At 37.2% G+C, this 24,985-nt stretch overlaps 1 protein-coding gene across 1 annotated transcript in view; it reads left to right on the top strand.

The window, feature by feature from the left end:
* LUZP2 (leucine zipper protein 2) overlaps nucleotides 1-24,985 on the top strand; it is a 153,324-nt gene that overhangs the window by 93,554 nt on the left and 34,785 nt on the right. Inside the window, exons 6-8 of the mRNA XM_041463263.1 lie at nucleotides 3,723-3,785; nucleotides 8,013-8,075; nucleotides 23,098-23,172. Coding sequence (XP_041319197.1) covers nucleotides 3,723-3,785; nucleotides 8,013-8,075; nucleotides 23,098-23,172 — 201 coding nt within the window. The remainder of the gene's footprint in view (nucleotides 1-3,722; nucleotides 3,786-8,012; nucleotides 8,076-23,097; nucleotides 23,173-24,985) is intronic.

Genomic DNA, 24,985 nt, shown 5'->3' with positions numbered 1-24,985 from the left:
GTTCCACTTGCATGTTGCCTTCCCAGGATACAGGGGGGCTTACAACGGAGCTGGTTTGTTGTAAGAGGGGATGGGTGTTCACTGCCTCTCACCAGAGGTTATGCCACACACCCAAAACTCTCCTCCTCCCCGTTTGGTTGGGCAGGGAGTGTGTGCAAACCTGGCCTCAGCAGATGAGCCTGGGGGCTATGGCCTCCCCCACCCTGAGCCCAGCCAGAGCTGATTTTCAGCAGAGCTGCTGGGTCTGGCTTTCTTGTGGATACGTTCTCCCTCAGCCTTGTTTTCTTCTACCTAGACCTGAGGTAACTGGATAGCAGTGTCACCTTCACCTTATGTTCCATTAGGCAGCTTAACTCTCAGTCCACAGTTCCATCAGGAGGCATATTCAGGAAGGCTTGGGCTTTGGTGGTAGCAGATTCTTTACACAGTTTTGGCATCGTGGGCAACAAGTCCTTCATAACAAAGTTTAAGCCATTAGCCGTAACATTTCGGTCTCTCACAGTGGACAAGGAATGGACGCTGGACTCGCGTGGTGTTACTGAGCGTAGGTCCAGGACAGTAAGAGCACATGGGAAGAGACAGCAGGGTTCTTGCCCGTGAGGCAAACACTGACAGCAAGTTTTTGCACCTTAATTTTCGAATGCACTGAAACTATTGGTGTAAATGGTGCAGATGAGCTAAAAGATTTCATAGAGTAGGAATTGGGTACAAGAGTAACTTGGCTGAATGATATGATTGTATGCAAGTGCTCCAGCTTACAGCTTTTGCTATAAGCTTTTGAAGATGTTCAAATGCATTAAAATACCTATTTACTTTGAATATAATGATATTTTAACTCCAAGTCTAGAAGGCCATTCCTAAATTATTTTATATAATTTTAAAATTGAATGCTAAAGATATATTTACAGACACTTCATTTCTTATTTTTCAGACTGAAATGTCCAGAATCTTCTCCATTGAAGTACTTAATTACAAATGAAATATTTGAAGTTAAAACTGCATAAAATTCAGATTAGTTTATTTGTTCTTGCTCTTTGAGGGATGCTTCTTAAGAAAATGAGCATAATCTTTAATCCGTGTATGTCTTAGAAGTCAGAACTTCTGTACTGAATCAACAGGCCTTTGTAAATTTAAAATTTCATTGATTAATTAATATGGCTTTGAATAGCACCTTTCTAGCAAATGGGGCTTATTCTTTCAGAATATGTACCTGATTAGACTTCTTTCAGAAGAAAAAATATTTTAATTCAGAATTGTACTATTAATCAGGATGCAAAGCTTTTTTCAACAGTGATATGTGATTTGTGAAGTCATGTAAAATCACCCAAATTGTGGCCAAGAAGTTGTCATCTACTTCTGAAAATCTCCTACTTATTATACTCTGGATAATATTAACTTTTAGTGCTTGCTCTCATTTCTAGAAACATTATTAAGTTGAGATCAAATCAGGACTATTTTCCTTGCATTCTGATAACCCTGCTGGGTGTTTTTGTTGCAAATAGATTGGATAATGAGACAGAATCAGGAAATCATGTTAAACCTAGCTAAATCTCAAAAATTGAGTCCATCTCCTAACTTTGAATATTTTCATCATGTTTTGTTTTTGGACAAGTTCTGTATATATATAACTATATACTTGTGCCAGGTTTATTTGGCACAAAATGTGGAAATTGTGACAACTGTCTAGTACATTGTGTGTCCTGTTGCCGCACAGTTTTTCACATTCTGGGTTACTGCATGGTGTTCCCAAATAGCCTATGTAGAAATTACTTACAAAAGATTAATGTATTAGTAGAAGTTATTTCTTACAATAGTTTATACTGGGCAAAAGGAAGATAAATGTATAAAAATGTAGTGATTACAATTCATTCTTTCTTTGCTTCTGAAATATGGACAGAGTGCTACTGAACCGACCGTCACTAGTCTGTGGAGGGAGTGGAGGATAATGAGTTAGTCAAACCAAAAGAATTACTTGATATCCTGAGTTAATTAAGCACAAGTCCCTAATGAAACAGTGCCTTTGGCATATCTGTTTTAATGTCATTCCAAAAGGTGATGCTGATCTTTATGTGAAACCATTAAGATGTGTGCAAAACACATTCACTTTGTGTTCACAAATACAGCATGGTTCTTCTGGTGTACCCCTGGTGAGCAATAGATGAGTCAGGTGTGCTTCATGTCTTTGATTTTTATTTTGTTTACCTTTGTTCATCTTGTGTCTGCTATACAGTACCATTTTTTTCAGAGCCAGTTGTCTTACTCTGAATTTCTGTAGTGGTCAGTACAATAGGCTATTGCTCTTTGGTGAGTTACAACACAAATTTTCAAACAAAGAACCAAAAGAGGTAATTGACTGTTACACTTACTAGAACAACATCCAGCTCTTTGCAAATCATGTTTTGAAAGATTGGATTGTTGGATTGTCTCATTCAAAATAACATCCTAGTTCCTTTCTGTTGTATCAGAGAACTATGGGCATCCAAGTCAAACAGCTGGGAAAAATTTATTGTTTCTGCAGTAATGAATACTGTTGCATGGTAGCCAGCAACAGTGAAATGTGAAATTATGTCAGATCTCCTCCTTATTTTGGAATCATGAAAATGAGTTTTCAAATGAAATTTTAGTTTCTTTGCATTTGCCTTAAAAAAAAGGTTTGTTTTTGTTTTTTGGTTTTTTTTTGTTTTTTTTGTTTTTTTTTTTCAAGAGAAACTCAAAGTTTCTAATTGTGGAATTAAAGCTTCCAGTGGGATGCAGACCTAAATTTGAACTGGAATGGAATTACATTTTTTGCTCTAATGACAGCTTGTTCTTAGGCACAATGTACAGGAAAACTATTGCTGTTCAGTAATAAACATACATTCCTGAAATGTGGTGGGTTCTGTTTCTGTTTGTATGTTTGCAATTCATTAACCAGGAATAGTTGGGTTTTGTATTCTTTTAATTTTTTTTTTTTTTTTTTTTTTTGTGTTAAGCATGTTATGTTCAGCACTTGTAGATCTGCTCATAGAATACTTATGGTTTTGATCAGTTTTAAAAGATGTTCACACTGCAGAGAAATCTTCGGCCTTGACTGTCAGTTACGGGATAATATGAGTGAGGAGTGGAAAAATAATTACTATGAAGAATTAATTTTGTCAGGGTTTGTTATTTTCCCTGAAAATGAGAAGAAATACATTTAAAACTCCTACATGGAAAACCATATTGAGCAGGCAGAATGCTATCAGGTACCTAACTTTCTACTGGTTTTGTTACTTGCAGTTTTAAATTATAAAATTTAGCAGAAACACCCCTTGATTTTGATCATCAAGGTCAAGTGATGAGACCTTGGCCCTGTTACTCAGGTGTTAAAATGATTTACAGAAAATAATACTGAGCTATGGAGTTGACACCAAGCAAGGATTAGAGGTTTTTTTTCCTGCCCTTTTGTACCTCAGCTTATTAAATCTAAATTGCTTTCAGTTGCCAGTGTTCTGGGAAGGTCTCTATGGGCAGTCCTGTTACTGTTGAAGCAAATTTTAATGCAAATGCCTTTAAGAATTCTGTAAGAGAATGCTGTGCCTTGATTAATCTCTCTTGTTTTATTTATATCTTTGTTGGTGACTTGAAGATGTTATCCATATTAAAAAATAGAGTCAGTATGATCAAATAGTTAGAGGGTCCCTTAATATTTTAGTAACACTTACTAATAAACTATTTTGGGGTTTTTTTTGTCCCATTCTCAGAACAAAAGCCTCAAAAACAAGCTCTTGTCAGGAAACAAGCTTTGTGGAATGCATGCAGAAGAGGTAAGGAAGATTCCTCTCTATTCTAAATCTAATGTTCCCAAAAAGTTTGCATCAAAGTGTTTTGTACTGAGGTTCTGGTGTATTATACATATACACAAGAATATATATATATATACATATAGACTAGAATACAGAATATATATTATGCTTATGTGGTGAGTGTTCCTGAAGTGCTGTCATCCCAACTAATTTTTGTGACTTCACAAGAAGCAGCTGAAATGTATTAGAAAGCAAGCTGCAAACTCAAGTTTTAGACAAATAAAATCATCTGGGCGTGCCTATGACAGAACTCTATAGATATATACATATATAACCTATATAAAACTGATTTCATTTGCATGAACTCCATGCCTGCAGTAAGCCAGGAATTGCCAAAGGCCAGTTTTGAAATTAACATAGAGACAGGAAAGCTCTATTATTATTGATTCCCAGAATGTTTCATTATTTCAAGGAGAAAAGGGTCACTATGAAACTAAGAGAAAGAAATCTCCCTCTACTGAAGAGTGAGATAGATAGTCAATGATACAAAAGCCTTATTTTTGGCAAATTCCTCAATGTAGAAGTACCTGCACTCATGTGAGCATTCCCTTTATTTCTCTTTTCATTTAAAAAAAAAGCTATTACATGTGAATCTGATTTACTCATTACTTTAGTCTGGGTTTTTTGCATATATAATCTCTGTTAAGGTCATTGCACCTTGCCAGAATGAAACCAAAGCACAAAAAATTTTCTCCGTACTAAAATTTTCCTAATGATTATTTAATGCATTTTCTTCATTAGAGACTCTACCTTTTAAGTTAGAGATCAGTACTCTTAGTTGGTCAAGTTTCTGATAAATTCTCAAAGGTAGGAAATAATAGGGTTAGGAGTATTTTTTTAAGTCTTTCAAAATGTTATCTTCCTTTATCCCCAATATTGGTCTCAAACATGCCAGTAGGTAGGAATACACATGTATTTTCTTCCCTTCTTTACTGCTTAAAAAACAGCAGTTTTGTACAAATACCCTTCTTTTTCAAGTGTTTTTAGTGCATTGGGTTTGCAAGGCAAGGCTTTGGTACTGGGGAGAGCTATTGGGGTGGCTTATTCTGGGAAGCTTCCAGAAGCTTCCCATGTCCAACACTGCCAATGTAAGCCTGCTCCACTGTCAACCTGCCACTGGCCCAGGCTGAGGCAATCAGAGATGGTAGTAACCCCTTTGAGATAATATATTTAAAAAAGAAAAAAGTTACTGCACAGTAATAATTGTTGACAGAGAAGAGGGAAGTGAGAATATGTGAAAGAACCATCTCTGCAGATACCAAGGTCAGTGCAGAAGGAAGGAGAGGAGCTCCTCCAGGCACTGGAGCTGAGATTCCCCTGCAGTCTAGGCACAAAAGGCCGCGGTGAAGCAGCTGTGCCCCTGCAACCTTCGGAAAGACCAGCAGGAGTGCAGAGATCACTCTGCAGCCTGTGGAGGAGCCCCGTGTCAGAGCAAGTGGATGCCCTTAAAGAAGGTTGTGACCTTGTGGGAAACCAGTTCTGGAGCCTGTGAGTCCATGGAGAGGGGAGCCCGTGCTGGAGCAGGTTTCCTGGCAGGACTTGTGACCCCATGGAGGACCCATGCTGCAGCAACCTGTTCTGAAGGGCTGCACCCCATGAAAAGGGATCATGCTGGGGCAGTTTGTAAAGAAATGTAGCCCTTGGGAAGGACTGACATTGAACAAGTCTGTAGAGGACTGTTTCCTGTGGAAATACGTTTCCCCATGATGGAGCAGGGGAAATCCTCTCCCTGAGGAGGAAGCAGCAACAGAAATGTGCTTAACTGGGGGCATAATCCTCATTCCCTCCTGTGCTGCTGAAGGTGGAGGAGGTAGAAGCTGGGAAGTAGAGGGGTGAAACTGTTTTTAAGATTTCTTTTACTTCTTATTATCCTGCTCTGATTTTGAATGGTAACAAATGAAATTAATTTCCCCAAGTCAAGTCTGTTTTGCCCATGATGGTAATTGGTGAGCAACCTCTCTCTATCCTTCACTCATGAACCTTTTGCTGTATTTTCTGTTCCCTGGCCAGTTGAGGAGGGAAGTGATAGAGTGGCATTGGTGGGCACCTCGCATCCAGACAGGGTCAAATCACCACACCTGGCTTCATAATATTTGAACCTTTGGTAATTAACTTGAAGATATTTTCTCTGATTATGTCTCTTTTAATATTTGCATCTAAGGATGAAGCTTAAGGATAATTTAATTTTATTACAGTGTAACAAGCCCTGGAAGTCAGAGATCTTCAGAAAATGAAACATAAATTAAGTAATAGTCAAGACAGCAGATTGTGAGTGTATTTCAAAGTGTGAGAATCTCTTACTTTATGAATCATCCTGGCAAATTTGCAGCTGTTAAGCATGTTACCATTGGAACAAGCAGAAATGCTACTGGAGCATCCTTTTTTTGCAGTCATTTTGCCAGTTAAGTTGTGCCAGCCAGAGAAACACTGTGTGTTTTCTGTTTTTAGTTAAGTACTATGCTCACCAAGCATAACAAGTGTGTGAACTCAGTATCCTTTCAGTTATTATATCCAATACCTTCTGTGGGTAGAATTGCCTACCAGGAAGCTCCTGCTTCGTTTTGCTACCTCAGGCTGCATGCAGACAGAGACACAGATAGTGAGTGATTCCTTGTTGCATCAGTGGGAGCATGCTTGTGATCCTGCACAGTTTTAGCATGGCTGGATTTTCTTCTCCAAGAAGTCAGGGCCTTGGAAAGAGGAAGGCAGAGTGGTGCAAATGCTGAGGTTTCCAGGACACAGAAAGGGACACATGCCAGGACAATGCTACCAGACTCTATACTTTAGAGACCTGTGTTTAATGGTAATTTTATCTGTCTGACTCTACTAAGAGGTCCTCTCCCTTGAAGCACAGAAAATTTGCAAAATAACCAAATTTTATCACAAAGAGTTACAGGTCATACACATGCTTTTGACCTGCACTGAATGCATTTAGCTTTATGACTCTTAATCTCATCACAGGCTTCATATTTAACAAATGAGTTATACCTTAATTGTAACTCTCAGATTCCTCTACAGCCTGTTAGGATACCTTGTATATCACAGAAATTGTACATTTTATTAAACACAGCCCTCGGAATAATTAAAATTGGTGAACATTTTCTCATTGGTTTTTAGGTGGTGTGGAATATATTCCTTAGCTCAATTAATTGCATAATTGCATTGCCCAGATCAGAGAACAGTGCTATTGAATGAAGTAACAGTGGATAAAGTCACTGAACAAAGAATTCTGCTGGACTGATCTTGGCTATTAGTTTCAGATTTTACAGAATACCATAACTATTTTCACCTTACTATTTAAACATTTAAAGCAGGTTCTAAATTTTTAGATTCTTTCCAAAAGTCTGTCACTGAATTTGACTGCATCAATTGCAAAGAGATGAAATCTTTCCAAAAATTCCAGTTTAAGAAAGATATACTGCTTTTGTAATATAATATGTTTATGGAATGCTCTTTCAGTAAATGTGAAACAGACAAGGATTGTTCCAAGGACTTCAAAACACTTGGCATTAATTAATACAAGAAAATTTATTGAGTATCAGTTGGGACTGTGGATTTTATTTAAAAAAAAATACTGCTTTGAGAGGATTCTTAGATGAATGGTGAAATAATGTTCCTTGGATAGTTGGGTTTAGTACAAAAAACCCATTGCTATTTATTTTGTTTAAATTAACAATATATAGACTACTAGTTAGAATTACTTTAAGGATATGTTTCACAATATATAAAGTAAATATCATCTTAAACTGATATAAATAAGCATAACTATGCCTGTATATTCCTTTGGATACCACCTGGAATGCTCTGGTCTTTACAAAGACCTGTATAAGCCTATGGAGCCTTTTTACTTCTAAGAATAAGATTGTCGACTTTGAAGGTGATTCCTTCAGTTATGCTTCATGGAAAGTATTAATAACAGCTCATGTCTAAATTGTGTAAGCCCAGCTGCTATTCTTTACAGTACCAACTCAGGTATGTGCTTTAGGTGAGTGCCATTTTGCATTTGCCTCCGTGCTTTTGGTTGGTTTGACTTGTGAACCTGGAAAAGCAATTGAAATTATTTGGAGGGGGGTGTTCTGCATTTTAAATCTGTTCTAGATTCTGCTGTTTTCAGAATTCACAATGTTTTTTTTAATGTTTAAAATTAAAAAAAAAAACCAAACTTGATTTGATTATCCTCACTTTCAGTCAAAAAAGATCCAAGCCCAGCTGAAAGAGCTTCGTTATGGGAAAAAGGATTTGATTTTTAAGGTAAGTTTTATTTCACTATAGTTAGCTAAAGTATTAGGGTTAATATAGCATTGGAGTAAAGTAGAAATATGATAGCTGCCTTTATTATTGCAGTTCTAAGGAATAAGTTTGTTCTGAAAAGAGCTCAAAACACCAAGACAGCCATAATACCATAGTGCATTTTCAGAAATATATACCTATATTTTTGTGCTCCCAAAAAGCAAAATTCTAGGTTACTGCTGATGAATAAAACCTATTGCCCTAGTCCTTACATTCTGTAACATGTCTTTCATCTTTCTAACTGAATGATATAATATTTTACAGATGATTCTTGTTTTTCCTTTAATTAGCACTCCTCCATGGCAAATTCATGTATTGTTGAAATTTAAAGCAAATCTCTGTGTTTATGATAAGCTTGAGCAATGTAATGTTCCTTAGGTCTGAAGATTTAAGAAAAAAGAAATGTCTGTTGCCTAAATAATCCAAATGAATAGTCTGTTCTAGCTAGCACATTTTAAAAAAATAATAATTTTTTTTAAAATAAAGGAGGGAAGAAAAAAACATAAAGACATTGCTGAAGGGCATCAAGTCCTTGTTAACACAGGGAGAAGTTAATCCCTGTTGAAAGGAAAAGGAGAGAGATGCAGATCACCTGACTGAAGGCTGTTAATGGAGTAGTCCTTTTATATATTCCCAGCATAAAGGATGGAGATTAAGTAGTCATCTTCAAAGTGACTAGATCTAGAATTACTTACCAAGTCATTCATGTCAATATGAGTTCTAAATTGTCTTCTGGAAGTGTTTAACTCTCTCTACTGTCTCTCTGTTGTATATACAGTGCTGTAAATATGTAAATATACAGTAATGTAGGTTTTTTTGCTTTTTTGCTTTATTGCTTTTTTTTTTTTTTTTTTGCTTTTTTTTCCCAATGCATAGGTTTATTCCAAGGTTCTTCAGGGACATTTTTTTCTGGTCTACATAAGACCAAAATCAGAAAGCAGAAAACAGAAACAGACCAAAATTAGGTATATTACAGATCTAGGCATTTAACGCCATCTAGCATTAAAAAAAGTAACACATCTTTCTTTAAATTCAGTATAATGGAGAGCTTGAGTAGAGGTAAAGATCAAAAATTCTAATCTTGCCTTGCTGTGAAAGTTTGTTTTCTTTGGCTGAAGCAGTAGGATTGCTCAGCACTATTATCTACTTGTTGTTTTCAATATGCTAATATACAATGATCCCTAAAAAGGATCTGAGTTATGGTAGGATGTATTCTAATGCTTAGCAAGGGAACTGCCCACCTGAAAAAAGCTTACAGAAGATGAAAAAGAAAACAGGAACATAAACAAGGGAACATGGCAGAAAGGCTGTCCAGCAAGTCACTGACATACATGCAGTGAAATCCACCTTCTCCTAATACTGCTTCAGTAATTGTCTTCTGAAGACTATGTCTACATTTGACCACATGAATTACACCTTAAAGTCCTTGATTTACATTGAATAGGCATAGTTCTTTGTTGGACAATACCCTTTTCCTGACCCAGAGATGGGGCAACTGAGAGGCATTTTAAAAACTTTTATGCCATTTTCAGTCTGATGAGAAGGGTGAGACAATACAGATGTTATAATTCACACCATCACAATCAGAAGCCAACTATTTCCTAACTACAATGCACTGTAAGTGTTCCTTGGCCTGTCAGCTTTTTGCCATGCCATGCTCTAGATGCCTTAAAGCCAATCATCTAAAACTACCCCTCGTGGGTCCCACTACAATGCATCTTTCACTGTTCTATTTCTTCAAAGTATCCAGTCTTATGTGCAAGGCCATCTTTTGAAACATTTTTCTATTTCCATTTCTCTCTCAACAACATCTGTCCTATCCCATGGCATTTCTAAATCAGCATTTCTTGTCTCAAAGTTTGCATAGAGATACACACTGTGTGGGCCTTCTGTCAAGCCCTGAGAACTCTCTACAAATCCATTTCCCACTGTTCTTGATTATGAATGAACACTAGAGCCACCAGCTGAGATGTAGGTCCCAAATTAGGTAGTGTGGGTTCTCCTCTGAATGCTCTTATTGCAAAATAAGGATAGTTACTTGCCTTCTAGGTAAACTATGATCTAATTTAATGAAAAAAACTCTAAGAACTTTAGATGGAAAATGTTGATGACTTGTGGATTCCAAAGCCCCACATACTGAGAACTATGTATTATATATTTGTATAAAAATAATTGAAACATCTCTTGACAGCGTGCAATTCTATATGAGATTGAATGCCTGCTTTGCTAATATATCCTTTATATGTAACCAGAAGTATTTTTGCAGGTTTATTCATCAATTTTTTCCTGTCCAAGAAAATTTGATTTGTGAAGCAGAGGGAGCAGCAACCTTATGCTATCCTCCTAAATCATATGAGATGGGGGAGGGCAGGTTCAGTGTGCCTGTTTGTGTGTGTTTCATGTCTGAAGACAGACACGCTAAGCAGAGTAGAAGCCATTTGGTGTAGTCTGGAAAGTTTTTTAAGTATCTGCTTGTGCTGAGTGGAAGGTAAACCAGTGGGAGGAATGAACCCCACAGAAATAGCTTGTGAAAGATTTCAAGTCAGAGCTACAATTTAATAGGAAAATTACAATAAAGGCAATAGTACAGAAACACTGGTTTTAAACTGACAAAGTCAGAACACGACCTGATACCCTGTTGGTCAGTGTGGTGGTAGCAGTCCAATTAAATGGTGGTTGCAGTCCCTTTGGAGTGATGGATGTGGTCTTGTCAAAGCAGTGAGGCTGTGGAAAGGTCTGGTCCTTCTCTGGAGGTCCAGTGGTGGTGGTGGTGGTGGTGGTGGAGAGTTCTTGTGATTCTTGGGAATCCAGTGGTACGTGTTGTTGTGTCCTAAACCCTAGGTTATACGGTGGCAGGAGTGTTCAGTACCTGCCCTAGGGTGGGGAATTTCACAGTGGGCTGATGTGATTCTATGAATCATTCTGTGCAATCCTTGATGGCCCATTAGCAGAAATGACCCCTCAGGTGGCTGCTGCTTCATGGTTGAGTCATGGCAAAGATAGAGAAACAGTGCTCCACCCACCTTAAACAGCTCATCAGAAGGCAATGTTGGTGGTGGTGGAATAGGTACTTTGGTTACACCCCATATTGTAACCCAGGACACTGATTGGTCAGAGAGAGGCTGCTAGGTTTGGGCAAGAGCAGGTGATGTTTCATTTCTAATTGCTTTGATACTGGAAACATAACAGATTTAATGTTAGCATTGCTGTTGTGGCTGTTTTATGAAGCTGTTACTCTTTCTGATAAATGGAATGGATAGTCTTCCTGTTGGCACAGCATGAATGTTTGGGATAAAATCCTGGCTGCTAGCTACTTTCACGTTACTGGACTTTTACCTTTTCCCCTTCCACTTCCTTCCCATCCCAGTAAATTTTATTTTCTGTGTGACTTACTGAGGATTTCAGGGAAGTCTGTTCTCCATATAGAACTGAACATTGCAAGTTTCTTGGAGCAGTTCACCAGAAGGATGTACGCTGCAGGCTATTAGATTTCTAAAGGGCATGAAGGAAAGCTGCAGTTCCTGTCCATCAAAATAATGCTTTCTCTGAAGGAATCAATTCTGCAGATATATGTAAAACAAATAGGGAGGGATTGTTTGATTTTTATTTTACATAATTGACATCAATAAACTATTTCTTAAATTCTGGTACCAATTACTGTCAATGGCTCTGGTCTGAGCTAGACCTCTGGAGATTAAGTGGGAGAGGAAGAGAAAATGGGAAAAAAGGCAGCTTTCTCCTTAACATTCCATTGAATTGGTAGATCATATCCTCTTTATCATATCTTACACTTATCTTTTCAAAGTGTTTTATAATCTAGCTGATTAATTAGGGAGCATATGTGTGTATGTTTATATTTTTAAAACTCTCCCTATGTGATATAAAGCCATGGAACAGATAAGTAATGAACATCACAAAAATTAATTCATGCACCCAAGGCTATAGAGCTTGTCAGTATCTCTGCTGAAATTACAATTTGAGCTTCTGTCTTTTTTTCAGATTTAAAGTGTGCAGCATGTTATCTTTAAAGAATTGACCCAAGTTGAAATTTGCTTTGTATTACAATGAGAAAGCCAAGAAATTATTAATAAAATTTTCCACTGAATGTTCTTAATTTTATCACTGCCTTTGTAAGTAGGTACTTACTAGTTCTGAATGACACTACTCTAAATTGCAATAATTTAAATTATCATCCTAAACCCCTGATTCAGTGAAGTACTTCTGAGTTTAAGTGCTTTGCTAGATTGAGGTCTGCATTTGTTTCAGGCATTACAGACCACTTCTTTTTAAAATTACTTCTCCTTCATTAACTGTCTTCCCATTATTAGGCTATATTGCCCTGGAAGAAGTCTCACGTTTTACTAAAATAGGAAAGAATTAAAAATAGTTTGGTTTTTTGTTCACGAAACACAAATGTGTATATACGATAGTAATAAGAGATGAATAAAAATAAATCAAACAATGATTTCCAATGTCAGTTTGTACAAGTACCTTGTATTATTGAAATTCCTCTTGTAAATGTAAAAGGTGACCATGCTTCAGTGGTATGGTTTGAGTCTATCTTTGCTTTTTTCTAAGGCTTTTGTTACAGATTCAGACATTTTTGATCTACCACTTCAGCTCTTTTCCCTTTTGTTCAAATTCTAAGACAAAGTATCTTGATAGGCAGCCCTGGAAAAACAAGAAGAAGTTTGAATGTGAGTAGCAACTAACAGCATCTGGCCTGCCAATGTATTTAATCTTTGTTCCATGGCAGAATTTGACTTCAAATGAGCAAGCAAATAGGATTGGCTATTATAACAAATAATAGAACAGCTTAGTACCTTAACAAACACTAATCAGCTTACAAGAAGTCAGGTAACTGCTAATATGTATTCTGTAGATGGATTTACTATGAGTGCCATGGTTTATAATTTTGCACCTTCTTCTGAGGAGCAAACCATGTGGGATCCAGTTGGGTACACAGACATGATCAGTTCCTGCTGAAACCTTGTGGTCAGGGTGGGTGTGTACTGAATAAAGATCTGCTCTTGGCCCTGGGGAGTCCTTAAGGCTTCTTCACGTGTTCAGAACCACCCAGTGCCCATTTGACAGTGTCAAACTAGAGGATGTCTGCCAAGTCCGGTGCATGGCTGGAAGCAGTGGCTTCAGGAGCAGCAAAGACAGAGGTGTGCAGATAGAAATGGCAAGCAGAAGTCAAGCAGGGATTGTAGTGGGGATGACTGGGAGAGAGGAGCAATGGGTGGAAGAGGGAGCAAGGAGGGAGGGTAGTGGAGAACCTGGCTCCCGGCAACATCTGCTGCTCCTTATAGTCCTTCTATCTTGTTTCCATGATGATACTCTTGAACTCACATGTTTCTTTGAAGTGCAGCTTCACAAAGAACAGGATTGTAATTTACCTTCAGTACTCTTATACTCCTCAGTAATGTTTCAAGTACTATGAGTGCTCAGTGCCTCTAAAGAACTAAGGACCATATCACTATTGCAAATTTAGAGTCAAGACTATTTTCCACATTCTTTGAAACACCCTAGTTCTACACAGATTAGGTCATTATTTGACATGTGAAAATCATTTAAATAATTTGCTGTGGTAGAGTCAAGTGCAAAACTATGTGAAATTATTTTTGCATCATATTGACTGGATTTGGTAAATATCTGTACCATTCCTCCCGCTGAAGTAAAACTGATGCCATGTGTGTTTCTTTCTCTATTAGCAAAGTTAATTACATGCCACAGTAAACTGATTTCCCGAAATTTTAAATTACTTATTTCTCTAATGAAGGCAATGAGACTCCATAATTCATGCAGAGAAAGAAATGAAATAATAAAATAAAAACAAAGGGAAAAAAAAAAAAAGGCAGAAAACCACCAAAGACCTGCTTTGGCAGAGAACTTGTGTAAACATTAGGATTGCTTTCTAAGCTTGTAATAATTTATTAAATATTTTAAATTTGTGATAATCTTTTACAGAAGTACTTTTTGTGCTGGCACATATATGCAGATGCAAGTTTCAGGCTTTCCAATACGGTTTTATTTGTATACTGCTGGTGACTAGGCTTGATCCTAAACCACCCCATTTCACATATGTACATCCACTTCCCCCATGATTTGCATCTGCATATATTAAAATTATCAGCTGCAGAATTCAGCTGACTTTGCATATTTGAAAAATTTAACAGATTTTAAAGATTCTTCATTATGTTCAAAGTACCATTACACTTCTATTTTCCTGGCAGAAAGCTTTCCAACAACAACAACAACAACAACAACAACAAAAAGCAGTGTCACTTTCCTATAACTTTATTTGTGAATTAGTGCACAGAAAGAATGCTCTTATCTTTCTTGCTGCTTTTACATTGCCCTGTAATGGTAAATATAATTTCTGTAGTTCAGTCTTCGAAGGAGATGATAAGTAAAAATTGGGAACATTTTCCTTTTTGGCCTGTTGTATAACTTCCCTGAGAGAATACTGCAATTTCTCTTGCTTTCAGACAGGATCTTTAGTCTGTGGTGTGTTTGTTCATCCAGTGTGTTTCTTCAGCATTTGGATCTTGTGCAACCTCCCTTGGAAAATTTACTAGAACCATGCAGGAAAGACATAACTAAACTAAAAAACTATTATAAAATACCAGTTATAAACATAAATGCAATGCAAAATACTGAGAGATTTTTTTTTCCCAGAGATGTTGCAACACACTGTCAGGGATAATAAGTTCTATAAGCTACAGGCTGACTTCATGATGCTACATAACAACTGACAGAGTCTGGAAGAGGACGCTTTCTCATTGTTATACATTTAATGGGTAGCTTTTTTAAGCATATTGATTTGAGACAATAACTATCAAAGGCTTCACATAAGACAATGCTCTCTAAAAAGTTTCTGTCTCTTCTTCCTGTTCCCCTGATGGCTGATGTGGTGGTCATGGTAACAGCACTGGAAATGGCCCTTGTAATGGCTCTGCTGTTTCTAGCTATTTTTTTCCTGCACGTCTTCGCTAGCAGAGCATGAGACACAAAAAATAAACATTACATAGCAGCAACCAAAACATCAGTGTGTTACCAACATTACAACTAAATCCAAAATGCAGCAGTGTACCATCTACACTGAGAAGAAATTAACTATTTATACAGACTTATTAATTAAATAATAATTCAATTATTATTAATAATAATTTAATAATAATTGTTAAATTATTATTATTATTATTATACTAATACAGACTTATTAGCTGTCCCAACAGAAATGAGGACAAAAGTAGATGTCACTGTTTACATCGGCATCTTTTTATTGGTGCATATTCTTGTTTCAAATGTCATATTTAGCATTTGTATGTTGTTGCCATGGTGCTATATATAATTGTTAGTAATATGTTAATGGTGACAACACAGGAGTGGCCTGAAGATCTAAACTCAACTTGCTGCTGAAAAAACACTTACAGGACAGGAATTTTTTAATATCTTTGTACAAGAAGGTGGACGAGTGTTATATATATTTCTCAGTAAGAACATTGGATTATCTATTAACATAATTTATTGGTATCATTATTGAAACAAATATCTTTCTACTATTTTTTAATGGTTTAATGCAGTTTTGGGGAACATAAATATGAAAAATGTGAATATAATTTCAGTACCTAGTAACTTAGGTCTATTTGGTATTGTCAGTACATTTTTTTACAACATAACTGAGCATGAAAAATTGTAGCTTTTTAAATGAACTGAAAAATCCCATTTAAAAATTTCCGTATGGATCTGAGGATGTGGCCTTAATGATCTGGTCCTGCATTGGATGGTTTTGCAGTCTTAAATAGCTTGTCTGCATTTCTGTGAGAGACAAATCTAGATAAAAGCTACCATGAGACAAGTTGGATCCAGTAGTACATGATCCACATGTGCCATTATGTGCTGCTGAGACAGCAGCTGCCAAGGTACTGTACGATTGTATGCTAATGCCAGAAGTACACTTTGACTCACAAGGATTATCAGAGTCCAGCTCCTGGCCCAGCACAGGAAAGCCATGCACAAGAATCATGCCACGTGCCCCAGAGTGTTGTCCAAGCACTTCGTGAGCTCTGTCAGGCTTGGTGCTTGTGAACATTTCCCTGGAGAGCCTGTTCCAGTGTCCAGCCACTCTGGGTGAAGAGCCCTTCTCAATGTACAACCTAAACCTCCCCTGACACAATGTCATGACATCCCCTCACGTCTTGTCTTTGTAGCCCTCTTTTGGACGCTGTCTCATAGCTTGATCTCTTTCTTATATTGTGGTGTCCAAAACTACACACGGGACTCAAGGTGAGGCCATACCAGTGCAGAGCAGAGTGGGACAATCTCACCAGCTGGTCTAGAGAAAACCTGATGAAGAAGAGGAAGAAGCTGATGATACTTTGTCTGATGCCCCCCAGGACCCAACTGGCCCTCCTGGCTGCCAGGGCACTGTGGACTCACATTCAACTTGCTATTGACCAGGATCCCCAGGTCCCTTTTTACAACACTGATTTCCCCCATCGCCTTCCCCAGTCCATATGTACATCCAGGGTTTTCATATTCCAGGAGCAGAATCCGGCACTTTCCCCTGTTAAACCTCATATAGTTGGTGGTTGCCCAAGAACACAGTGGGTCTGAATCTGGAGCACATGTATTATTCCAAACTGGGTGTTTTTCCTAGCAAACAGTTGTGAATACCTTGCCATTTGGTCCAAATCAGAAAGAAATTAAATTATTTGAGAGGATACTTCCGCATCACTTAATGTCCCCACTTAGAATCATAGAATCATCAAAGTTGGAAGAATACTTTAAGATCAAGTCCAACCATCATCAGTCCAACCACAATTATCCCTAAGCCACTAAACCCCTAAACCATATCACTCAGCACTGGATCCAGGCACCTCTTAAACACTTCCAGAGTTGTTGACTCCATCACCTCCCTGGGCAGCATATTCCAAAGTCCAACCACCCTAACAGTGTTTTTTTTTTTTTTTCTAGTTTCTAATTGTCATGGTTTAGGAATTATATTCTCCAATTCAGTGTTACAGATAATGCACTGCTTGCACTCCCTCTCTCCTTCAGTGGACTGGAGGGGAGAACTGAAGGCACAAAATGTAAAGATCATGGGTTGAGATAAGAACAGTTTATTGGAAACAGCAGTGAGATAACAAAATGAACAGTAGCAGCAGCCATACTAAAGACAGAGTGTACACGTAAAGATCACTTATCCCATGGAAACCCCCAACCACTCTCTCTACCACACTGTCCCAGCCTGGAAGGGATCCCAGATCTCCTGTCCCTGCAAAATTATCTGAGGTGATATTGAGTAACCTCCAAGTCCTGGCCATGCCCCCCTCCTGGCTACTGCAAAAATTATCCCTGTCCTGGCCAGCACCAGGACACTGATCTGAATCTCCTCTGTCCCAGTTTAAGATCATTTTCTCTAGTCATCTCACTCAGAAGAGACTGGCCCCCAACTCACCCACAACCTCCTTTCAGGTATGACTATTGGCAGCATAAAAGCATTGTCCTCAAAAGAAATACAATGAATTTTGGCATTTGGGTAGAGTTTTTTTTTTTTATTTCAGTGTTGCTCATTGTTGCTGATTTGCAGGCAGTTTGGAATAATGAATATGCTCGTGTTAGTGAATTCTGTCACTGCATGGTTTCGCTTTTACTTTCTTAGCAGCAGAACATTTTGAAATGAGAAGTTTTAAGAAATTACCTCTTTACAAACACTTTTAAGTAATACTGCCAATAAAGTAGTTTTGTTTCCTTTGTTCCATATTTTCCTGGCTGAATTATACTATTTGCTGAAATGGTCAAATCCTGCAAAGAAGCACCAAAACCAAAAAGCTGAAGCTTTGAGCAAGTTGTAAACTAATCCTCTCTGAAGAAAAGATAAAATAAATGTTTCTAGTGTACTTCTGACAGTGGTGTAGAGCATAACTGGTATGCCTAAATTTAATTTTAAAATACTTACTCCCACAGTGCTTTTATTAAACAAGATAATTTTTAAAAGAGGATTGACTTAAAAAAGAAAGAGCATCAGGTTGTTGTGATCGTTTGGATGGGCTATCCATTGTAAAGTACAACTCATGCTAAAATGTGTGGTGCTCTGGCCTAATGTACAGTGCTCTGGCCTGATCTAAGGGAAGAAAATTCCCACATTGGAATTAAGTGGCAGACCAGGCCCAAATGTGAGTGATGTGCACATCTTTATGCACATCTTCTGAATGTTTTTCTGCAAGAAATCAGTGTTTTTCCTTTAGTTAAAAGCTAAATACTGAAACCCTGGCAAACTGCAGTTTTCCATTCCTGGTAACAAATTTTATATGAGGACTGGGGAAGGAAAAGAAGAATTTCAGCTAATAAAAACCACAAAGGACTTATTTCCTTTTTTTAATGTACATCCAGAATAATAAAAAATGAGAGACAGAATTAATAATAAGCATTATTAATAGAGAGAATTAATAATAAGCATAGAGTAATAAGCATTAATAAAATGTACAAGCTGTAAGACTTTGCAGAAATGCTATTTTAAACTGAATTTTCTTCATGTTGTAAATGCTTGAAATCTAATTCATATGCCCACTGATTATCTAGGTTTGGCTGCATGCCTGAATAAATGCAATAGAGTCCAAAAAGTGTTTTTCTCATTTACATTTAACACCTTATGTTACAGTAAACGGTGCAATTTAGAGCAACTCCCTGTTTTTGTAAGATACAAATAATGCTTATAGAAAAAACACAGAAGAATTGTGTTTATTGAATAATTTATCCAAGTTTACAGTTACATGGTTTTCAATTGTAAAATATGTCCTCATTAGAAAATATAATCAATTATAAAAGTTGTAAAGATTTTTTTTTTCTTAAACATTTATTTAAGACCTGTGCAGAGATAAAACAGAGTTGAGAATATTCAATCTATTTAACCAGTGTTTTAAATATCACAATCATGTTTTCTAATTAGCATGTGTGGTGATGTTACCCTTAATAAACAACAATCCCTTGCATGAAATTAGAAGCATTCTTATAAGTTTTGAAATAATCAAATTAAATTCCAATTTATCATGCCTTGAAATAAAGAGAACCTAAACATGACTATGTTTGTCTGTGCACATCTTAGGAATCCTTCTAGGGTGAAGCTATAACTTACTCTTTTCTGGGGGAAAAAGACCCAGCAAACTAACCTTTGAATGTTTTTATTTTTTCGGATGTGACTAAGGAAGTGAGAAGCATAAAGCTTCTAGCCACCGTTTTTTCAGATAACAAAACTTGTCTCATCCCCACTTTGTTGCTTCCAAGTTACTTTGAGGAATATGAACAACTCAATATTAGTTATAAATTATTATAACATTAGGTTATAAATTCTTGAACATTCAAAGCAATTATTCCAAAGACATGTAAGCATTTAGTCTAATGTGATTCATAATAGGTAAAGGTTAGTATATTCATTTAAGAGACTTTTTAGGAAAGAGTGCTTCACTGACAGTAATTGCTCAGTGAACTCTCTCAAAGAATGAATAAGATGTTTTTCATAGAAGGAGAATGGTTTTTGTTTGAAGGAACCTTAAACACCATCTAGTTTCAACTCCCTCTGCCATGTGCAGTGACGCCTTCCACTAGACCAGGTTGTGCAGATCCCCATCCAACCTGGCCTTCAACACTTCCACTGATGGAACATCCCCAGCTTCTCTGGGCAGCCTGGGCCAATGCCTCAACATCCTCACAGTAAAGAATAAAACAGAAAGTGTATTTCTTCCTAACATCTAATCTAAACCTGTCCTCTTTCAGATTAGAGCCTCTTGTCCTATCACTCCATGTCCTTGTAAAAAGTCCCTTTCCAGCTTTCCTGTAAGCACCTGTTAGGCATTGGAAGGCTTCTGTTTATTACACTGTTTCCTGTCAAGGACCTCATTCTATAAGAATACCTAAGACAAATTTAGTACTTTTTTAGTTCTTCCAGTCTAGTTTTTTTTAAAGACTCTTTGCAGTTTATTAAAATTGGGCTTGAGTACTCCTGTTGTTCATCCTTTTCTTTACTAAGTATCAAAGCCATATTAGTTCATTTAGGCTCCCTAAAAAACTTCAAAATTGCAGCAGCAGTGTTGCAATATGAATTTAGCCTTGACAGACAAAAACTTTCAGAAAAACACCTCAGATTATTCTGCAGATTTGGTACTGAGATGTAAATAACTATCACTACTTTCAAGTGAATGGTTCATCAAAATGTATTTTTAATGCCAGAATTTTAGTGTTACTTGGTGTCAGTTGGATTGATATCACTGAGCTATTTGCTCAGTATTCTGTGAAATGAAATAAATATACATGAATGTTATACAGAAAATTTTAGTCCATCAACATAGGACAGTTGTATGAAAAATGAGAATAAGTCTTGGTAAATGATGCATTCAGAAAACCTTCACTCATATATTTGAAACCCGTTCTTTGGAAGAATAACTTTTCACCATAAACGACAAATGTTTTCCTGTATGTGAACAGTGTTACTAGAATATAGTAATTCTTTGTCACAGAAGATATCTGTTCAAGAGCTTAAGTGCTTTTCCTCCTACTTGATTTTTTATATGGAAGCCGTTTCGTTGAGTTCAATGTGTTTTATATCACCAGACCTTCCCCAGCAAGGAAGAAGACAGTGGTCACTTCTAACCACCATTGCCTGCTTTCTGTCAACTACCCAGACTTTCAGATGCCTATGTAATGCGTGTATTGAAGGAAACCAGACACCCTCTAATTCAGAACTGTAGCTCTGGTTTTCCACTGATTTAAACTGTAACTGTGACGGTGCTGAAGGAAGAAGTTGCCTAGTTGTATGAGCCTCACCATCTTCCATGTGATTCTAATTCTTCAGCAATACACACTATTAGAGGTGTCATCCTAGCCTCACATTTGTCATATGTTATTCTGTGTAATTTCCTTTTCAGTGGCAATTGAAATTATGCAGTTTTTCAAATCTTGAATCTCTTTAGTTGAGAATTGATTAATTTGTATAGCTGTACTGAAAATTAATTTAACAAGTAACAATATAAAAATGCTAATGATGTGAGAAATTTCTTGGTCTAGTTCTGTGAGAAGTGTCTCCGCATCACATAGAGTCAATGTTCAGTCTTTCAGACATTGTTTGTGGCCATGTTTATTATGAGTGATATTGTATCCCATATTTAGGAAAAAATCCAAAAAGTTACTGAATTCTAACCATTTCTTGCATCTTAGTAATTTTTTTCTCTAGTAAATCAGTGATAAGTCCACTTAAATTTTTCAAACTGTTAAAACAGAAGGATTACTTGTGAAGTGAATTCTCTGTTGCCAGGTTAAAGGATCAAACCAATGGTCTGATATGTGTGTTGTGACAGTGACTGGTGTTAGCTGTAAGGAATGTGATGCAGTGCAAATTATGGACTGCAATTCACAAGAGACTTTCCCACACCTGAGCAAGCAGTTGACTTCCACTTTGAAGCAAGTTTGGTTTTGACTAATGAAATTGTGACTGGTGATCAATCTGAAAATGAATGCCTAATCCTGTTTTAAAATGCAACTACGCAGTTCTTTACATGAGTTGGGAACTGAAAATTCCAGGCTTTTGGCATTTCATTTGGTAGTACAGTCTATGCCCAATGCTAGTAAGCATCACATTAGCTGTCTGCTGAGGACTACAGGCTTGCCTAAGCTCATCACCTCATCTATGACATGTGCTGGAAGGAGTGTCATTACCCCAGCAGAAACCAAGTTAACCACCTTTATAGGACTTACACTAAACAGCATTTATGCTGTGTGGCTATCCATTAAGCTATGCTACCATCAGCAGAATGCCGGAGATCTTGAAAGGTTTGTCAAGGAAAAAATCTCGTGCTGGATTGAACTCCAGAAACCTGGGAGCATGGAATGGTGTTGAGGGAAAATGCACTTTTATTTCAACAAATATTGGGTTGAAATAAAAATGTGTCACTCTTTTTCTGAGAAATGATAATTTTGTCCAATTATTCTGCATGCACAAAATGTATATTTATTTAATCAGAATTTCCAAGAGAAAAGTGGTTTGTCCAGTGTCCTTCTCTATGGTTCCCTTTTCAAAATGGGAAAACAATGACTAGGCTGGTTTTTTTGCATGTACAACAGAAAAAGAATCCTTATTCCTTTTGGTTGAATAGTAATATATCACTAATTGCAAGGCTGAGAACTGCAGGAATTTGCTTCCCTGAAACAGGAAATTCTGGCAGAGAATATATTTCCTTCAAGTGAACAGGCTGGGTTTACACACCTCCTAGGCAAAGAGAGAGAAAAATATTTGTCTTTATTTACTGAACGTTTAAAAGCATCTTTTGAACCCCTGCACTCCATGAATGACAGATACATTATTTAGAGCCAGAAGTCCTTCCACTCAGGGTGCAGGCCACTAGCCTGACCCTGACTTCAAACACCAATCTCCCAAAATGCTTTCCTGCTGTGTAGTTGCATAGTTAGCTATTCTTGTGAATTTTCCTTTTATATTTCCAGGGAAAGACATGGAGAAAAAAAAATCTGGAGTTACCTCCTTGTATACTAGTAGGTAGTATAATTTCGTAAGGTGTCTGTATGTAGGAATGTTTAAGTATTTTCTAATTTGTCTGTTTATGCCCAGTTAGCTTAATGTTGGCATCTCAATGTTTAAAACTACAAAATAATGTTCAAATTGCATTCAGAAGTCAGACAAATGAGCAAAATTATTAAAATCATTTGAATACCTTGAATTTTCCAGAGGGATATTATGGCATAATATTAAATGTATTGTAGTATGGAATTAATTTTGCTACTGACATTGAATTATTATAAACTTGCATTCACATCAATGGACCACGTTTGACCATAATTTTTTTTTTTCCTCAGGAAAAGCAAATCTGACCCAACCCATACATATTACTTGTAAATTTTCTGTTCTTTGCTCTCTCACATGAAAAAATGCATTGGAGATTGCATCAGCTTTTTTTCTTGATTCCCACAGGCACAACAGCTAACGGATCTGGAACAAAAACTATCAGTTGCAAAAGACAAACTGGAAAACGCAGCCCTTGACAAAGTAAGAAGTGTCATGTAATGTAAGTGTGTTTACCTATATCAGCTGTGGATGTTTTGGTGTAATTTGACAAAAACAAATGAAAGCCTTGCAGTTATTTAGATGCATACTAAGTTGCATCTGAATTGTACCTGAGAGTGATGCTACTGAAATCAGTGGAATTAATTATGATACATGAAGTTAAGTACATCTGCAAAGTTATTTAAGAAGAGGATGGTCAAATTAGAAAAAAAAAAACTCAAAAAATTTTTGCACTGATTTTTAGTAGATTTAGATATTTATTGAACTATAGTTTGTGCTGACAGTAGACTTAGTGTCTGTCATAAGTTTATTTACACTAGAGCAGTTTTCTATTTCCTACCATGGATCCTTAGAATGTTTACACATTTTTTATTACCAGGCCCCAAATACCAAAAATAGTGTTGCCAGTAGGACTAGGAAAGTGATTGTCCCCCTGTACTCAGAACTGGTAAGGCCACACCTCACATAGTGTTCTGGTTTGGGCCACTCACTTAAAAAATGACATTTTGGAGTGAGTTCGGGGGATGGCAATGAAGCTGGTGAACAGCCTAGAACACGTCTTCTGAGGAGCATCTGAGGGAACTGGCGGTGTTTAGTTTGAAGAAGAGGAGGCTCATGCTCCTTGTTCTCCTCAGCTGTCTGAAAGGAAGCCATCCTGAGGCAGGGGTTGGTTTCTTCTGCCATGCCTCAAGTGAAAGGATGAGAGGAAATTATGTTAAGTTGTGCCAGGGGAGGTTTAGATTAGAAGTAAGAAATTTTATTTTCACTGCAGAAGTGGTTAGCTATTGGAACAAGCTGCCAAGGAAGGTGGTGGAGGTACCATCTCTAGAAGTGTTAAAGAGGCATCTGGATGTGGCACTTGGGTTTAGGGGTGATTAAAATGATGCTATGTTGACAGATGGTCTTAAAGGTCTCTTGCAGTCTTGATGATTCTGTGGATCTAGCCATGTGATAGGAATACAAATAGACCAGGGAAATATGAAGACATGCATCATACGTGGGCAGTATTTTGGCCAGTAAGCAGCCTATTTTGACCACAATCACATCTATGCAAGATTATAAAGAACTTTGTCAAATTACATCCCTGGTTCCAATAGTGTTTCCTTCACCTGTGCTTTCATGATGTTCATTTATGGATCTACCATCAGCAAAGTCAATATTGAATTATGCTATCCACAGGATGGAAACAAATTTACTTGTCCTTCTTTTAGCTTTGGAATGGCAAAATTGGAGTGGCTGCAGCTAAGGAAGAATGAGTACGGGACGGCAGGATTAAGAGATGAGAGGATGAGAAATTATCCAGAGAAATTTCTGGATGAGACGAGAGTGATTTCAGATTGGTGCAATCTGCAGGAAGCACTAGGGTCATATCAGACTAGATTGACTGAGTCCATATCATCATACAAAATTAGACAGTCTGCTACCTCTGCCCATTTAACCATAACAAATGGTGATTTATGCTGTCTGTGCAGTCACTAACTTGAAAAGTTAAAGACATGTTACATTGAAAAGAAGTATGCTGGTATCTTCTGCTGCCGATTAGAAATTAAAGGGTCCTTGAGTCAAATGGATGAATGGATGGGCAGGGAGGTTTTGGAGGAACTTAGGAATAAAAAGAGGATGTATCATCTTTGGAAGGAGGGTCAGGTCTCTCAGGTAGTTTTTAAGGGGGCTGCTAGACCGTGTAGGACAAAAAAATTAGGGGGGGGGGGGGGCCAAAGCCCAGTTCAAACTTAAAATGGCGGCTTTTGTAAAGGAAAAAAAAAAAAGTTTTTACAAATATATCAATGGGAAA

Source organism: Pyrgilauda ruficollis, unplaced genomic scaffold (genome assembly GCF_017590135.1).
Source record: "Pyrgilauda ruficollis isolate IOZ18807 unplaced genomic scaffold, ASM1759013v1 scaffold163, whole genome shotgun sequence".
NCBI lineage: Eukaryota > Metazoa > Chordata > Aves > Passeriformes > Passeridae > Pyrgilauda > Pyrgilauda ruficollis.
Note: the sequence above shows the minus strand (reverse complement) of the source record. Positions and strands in the feature narration are given on the sequence as shown.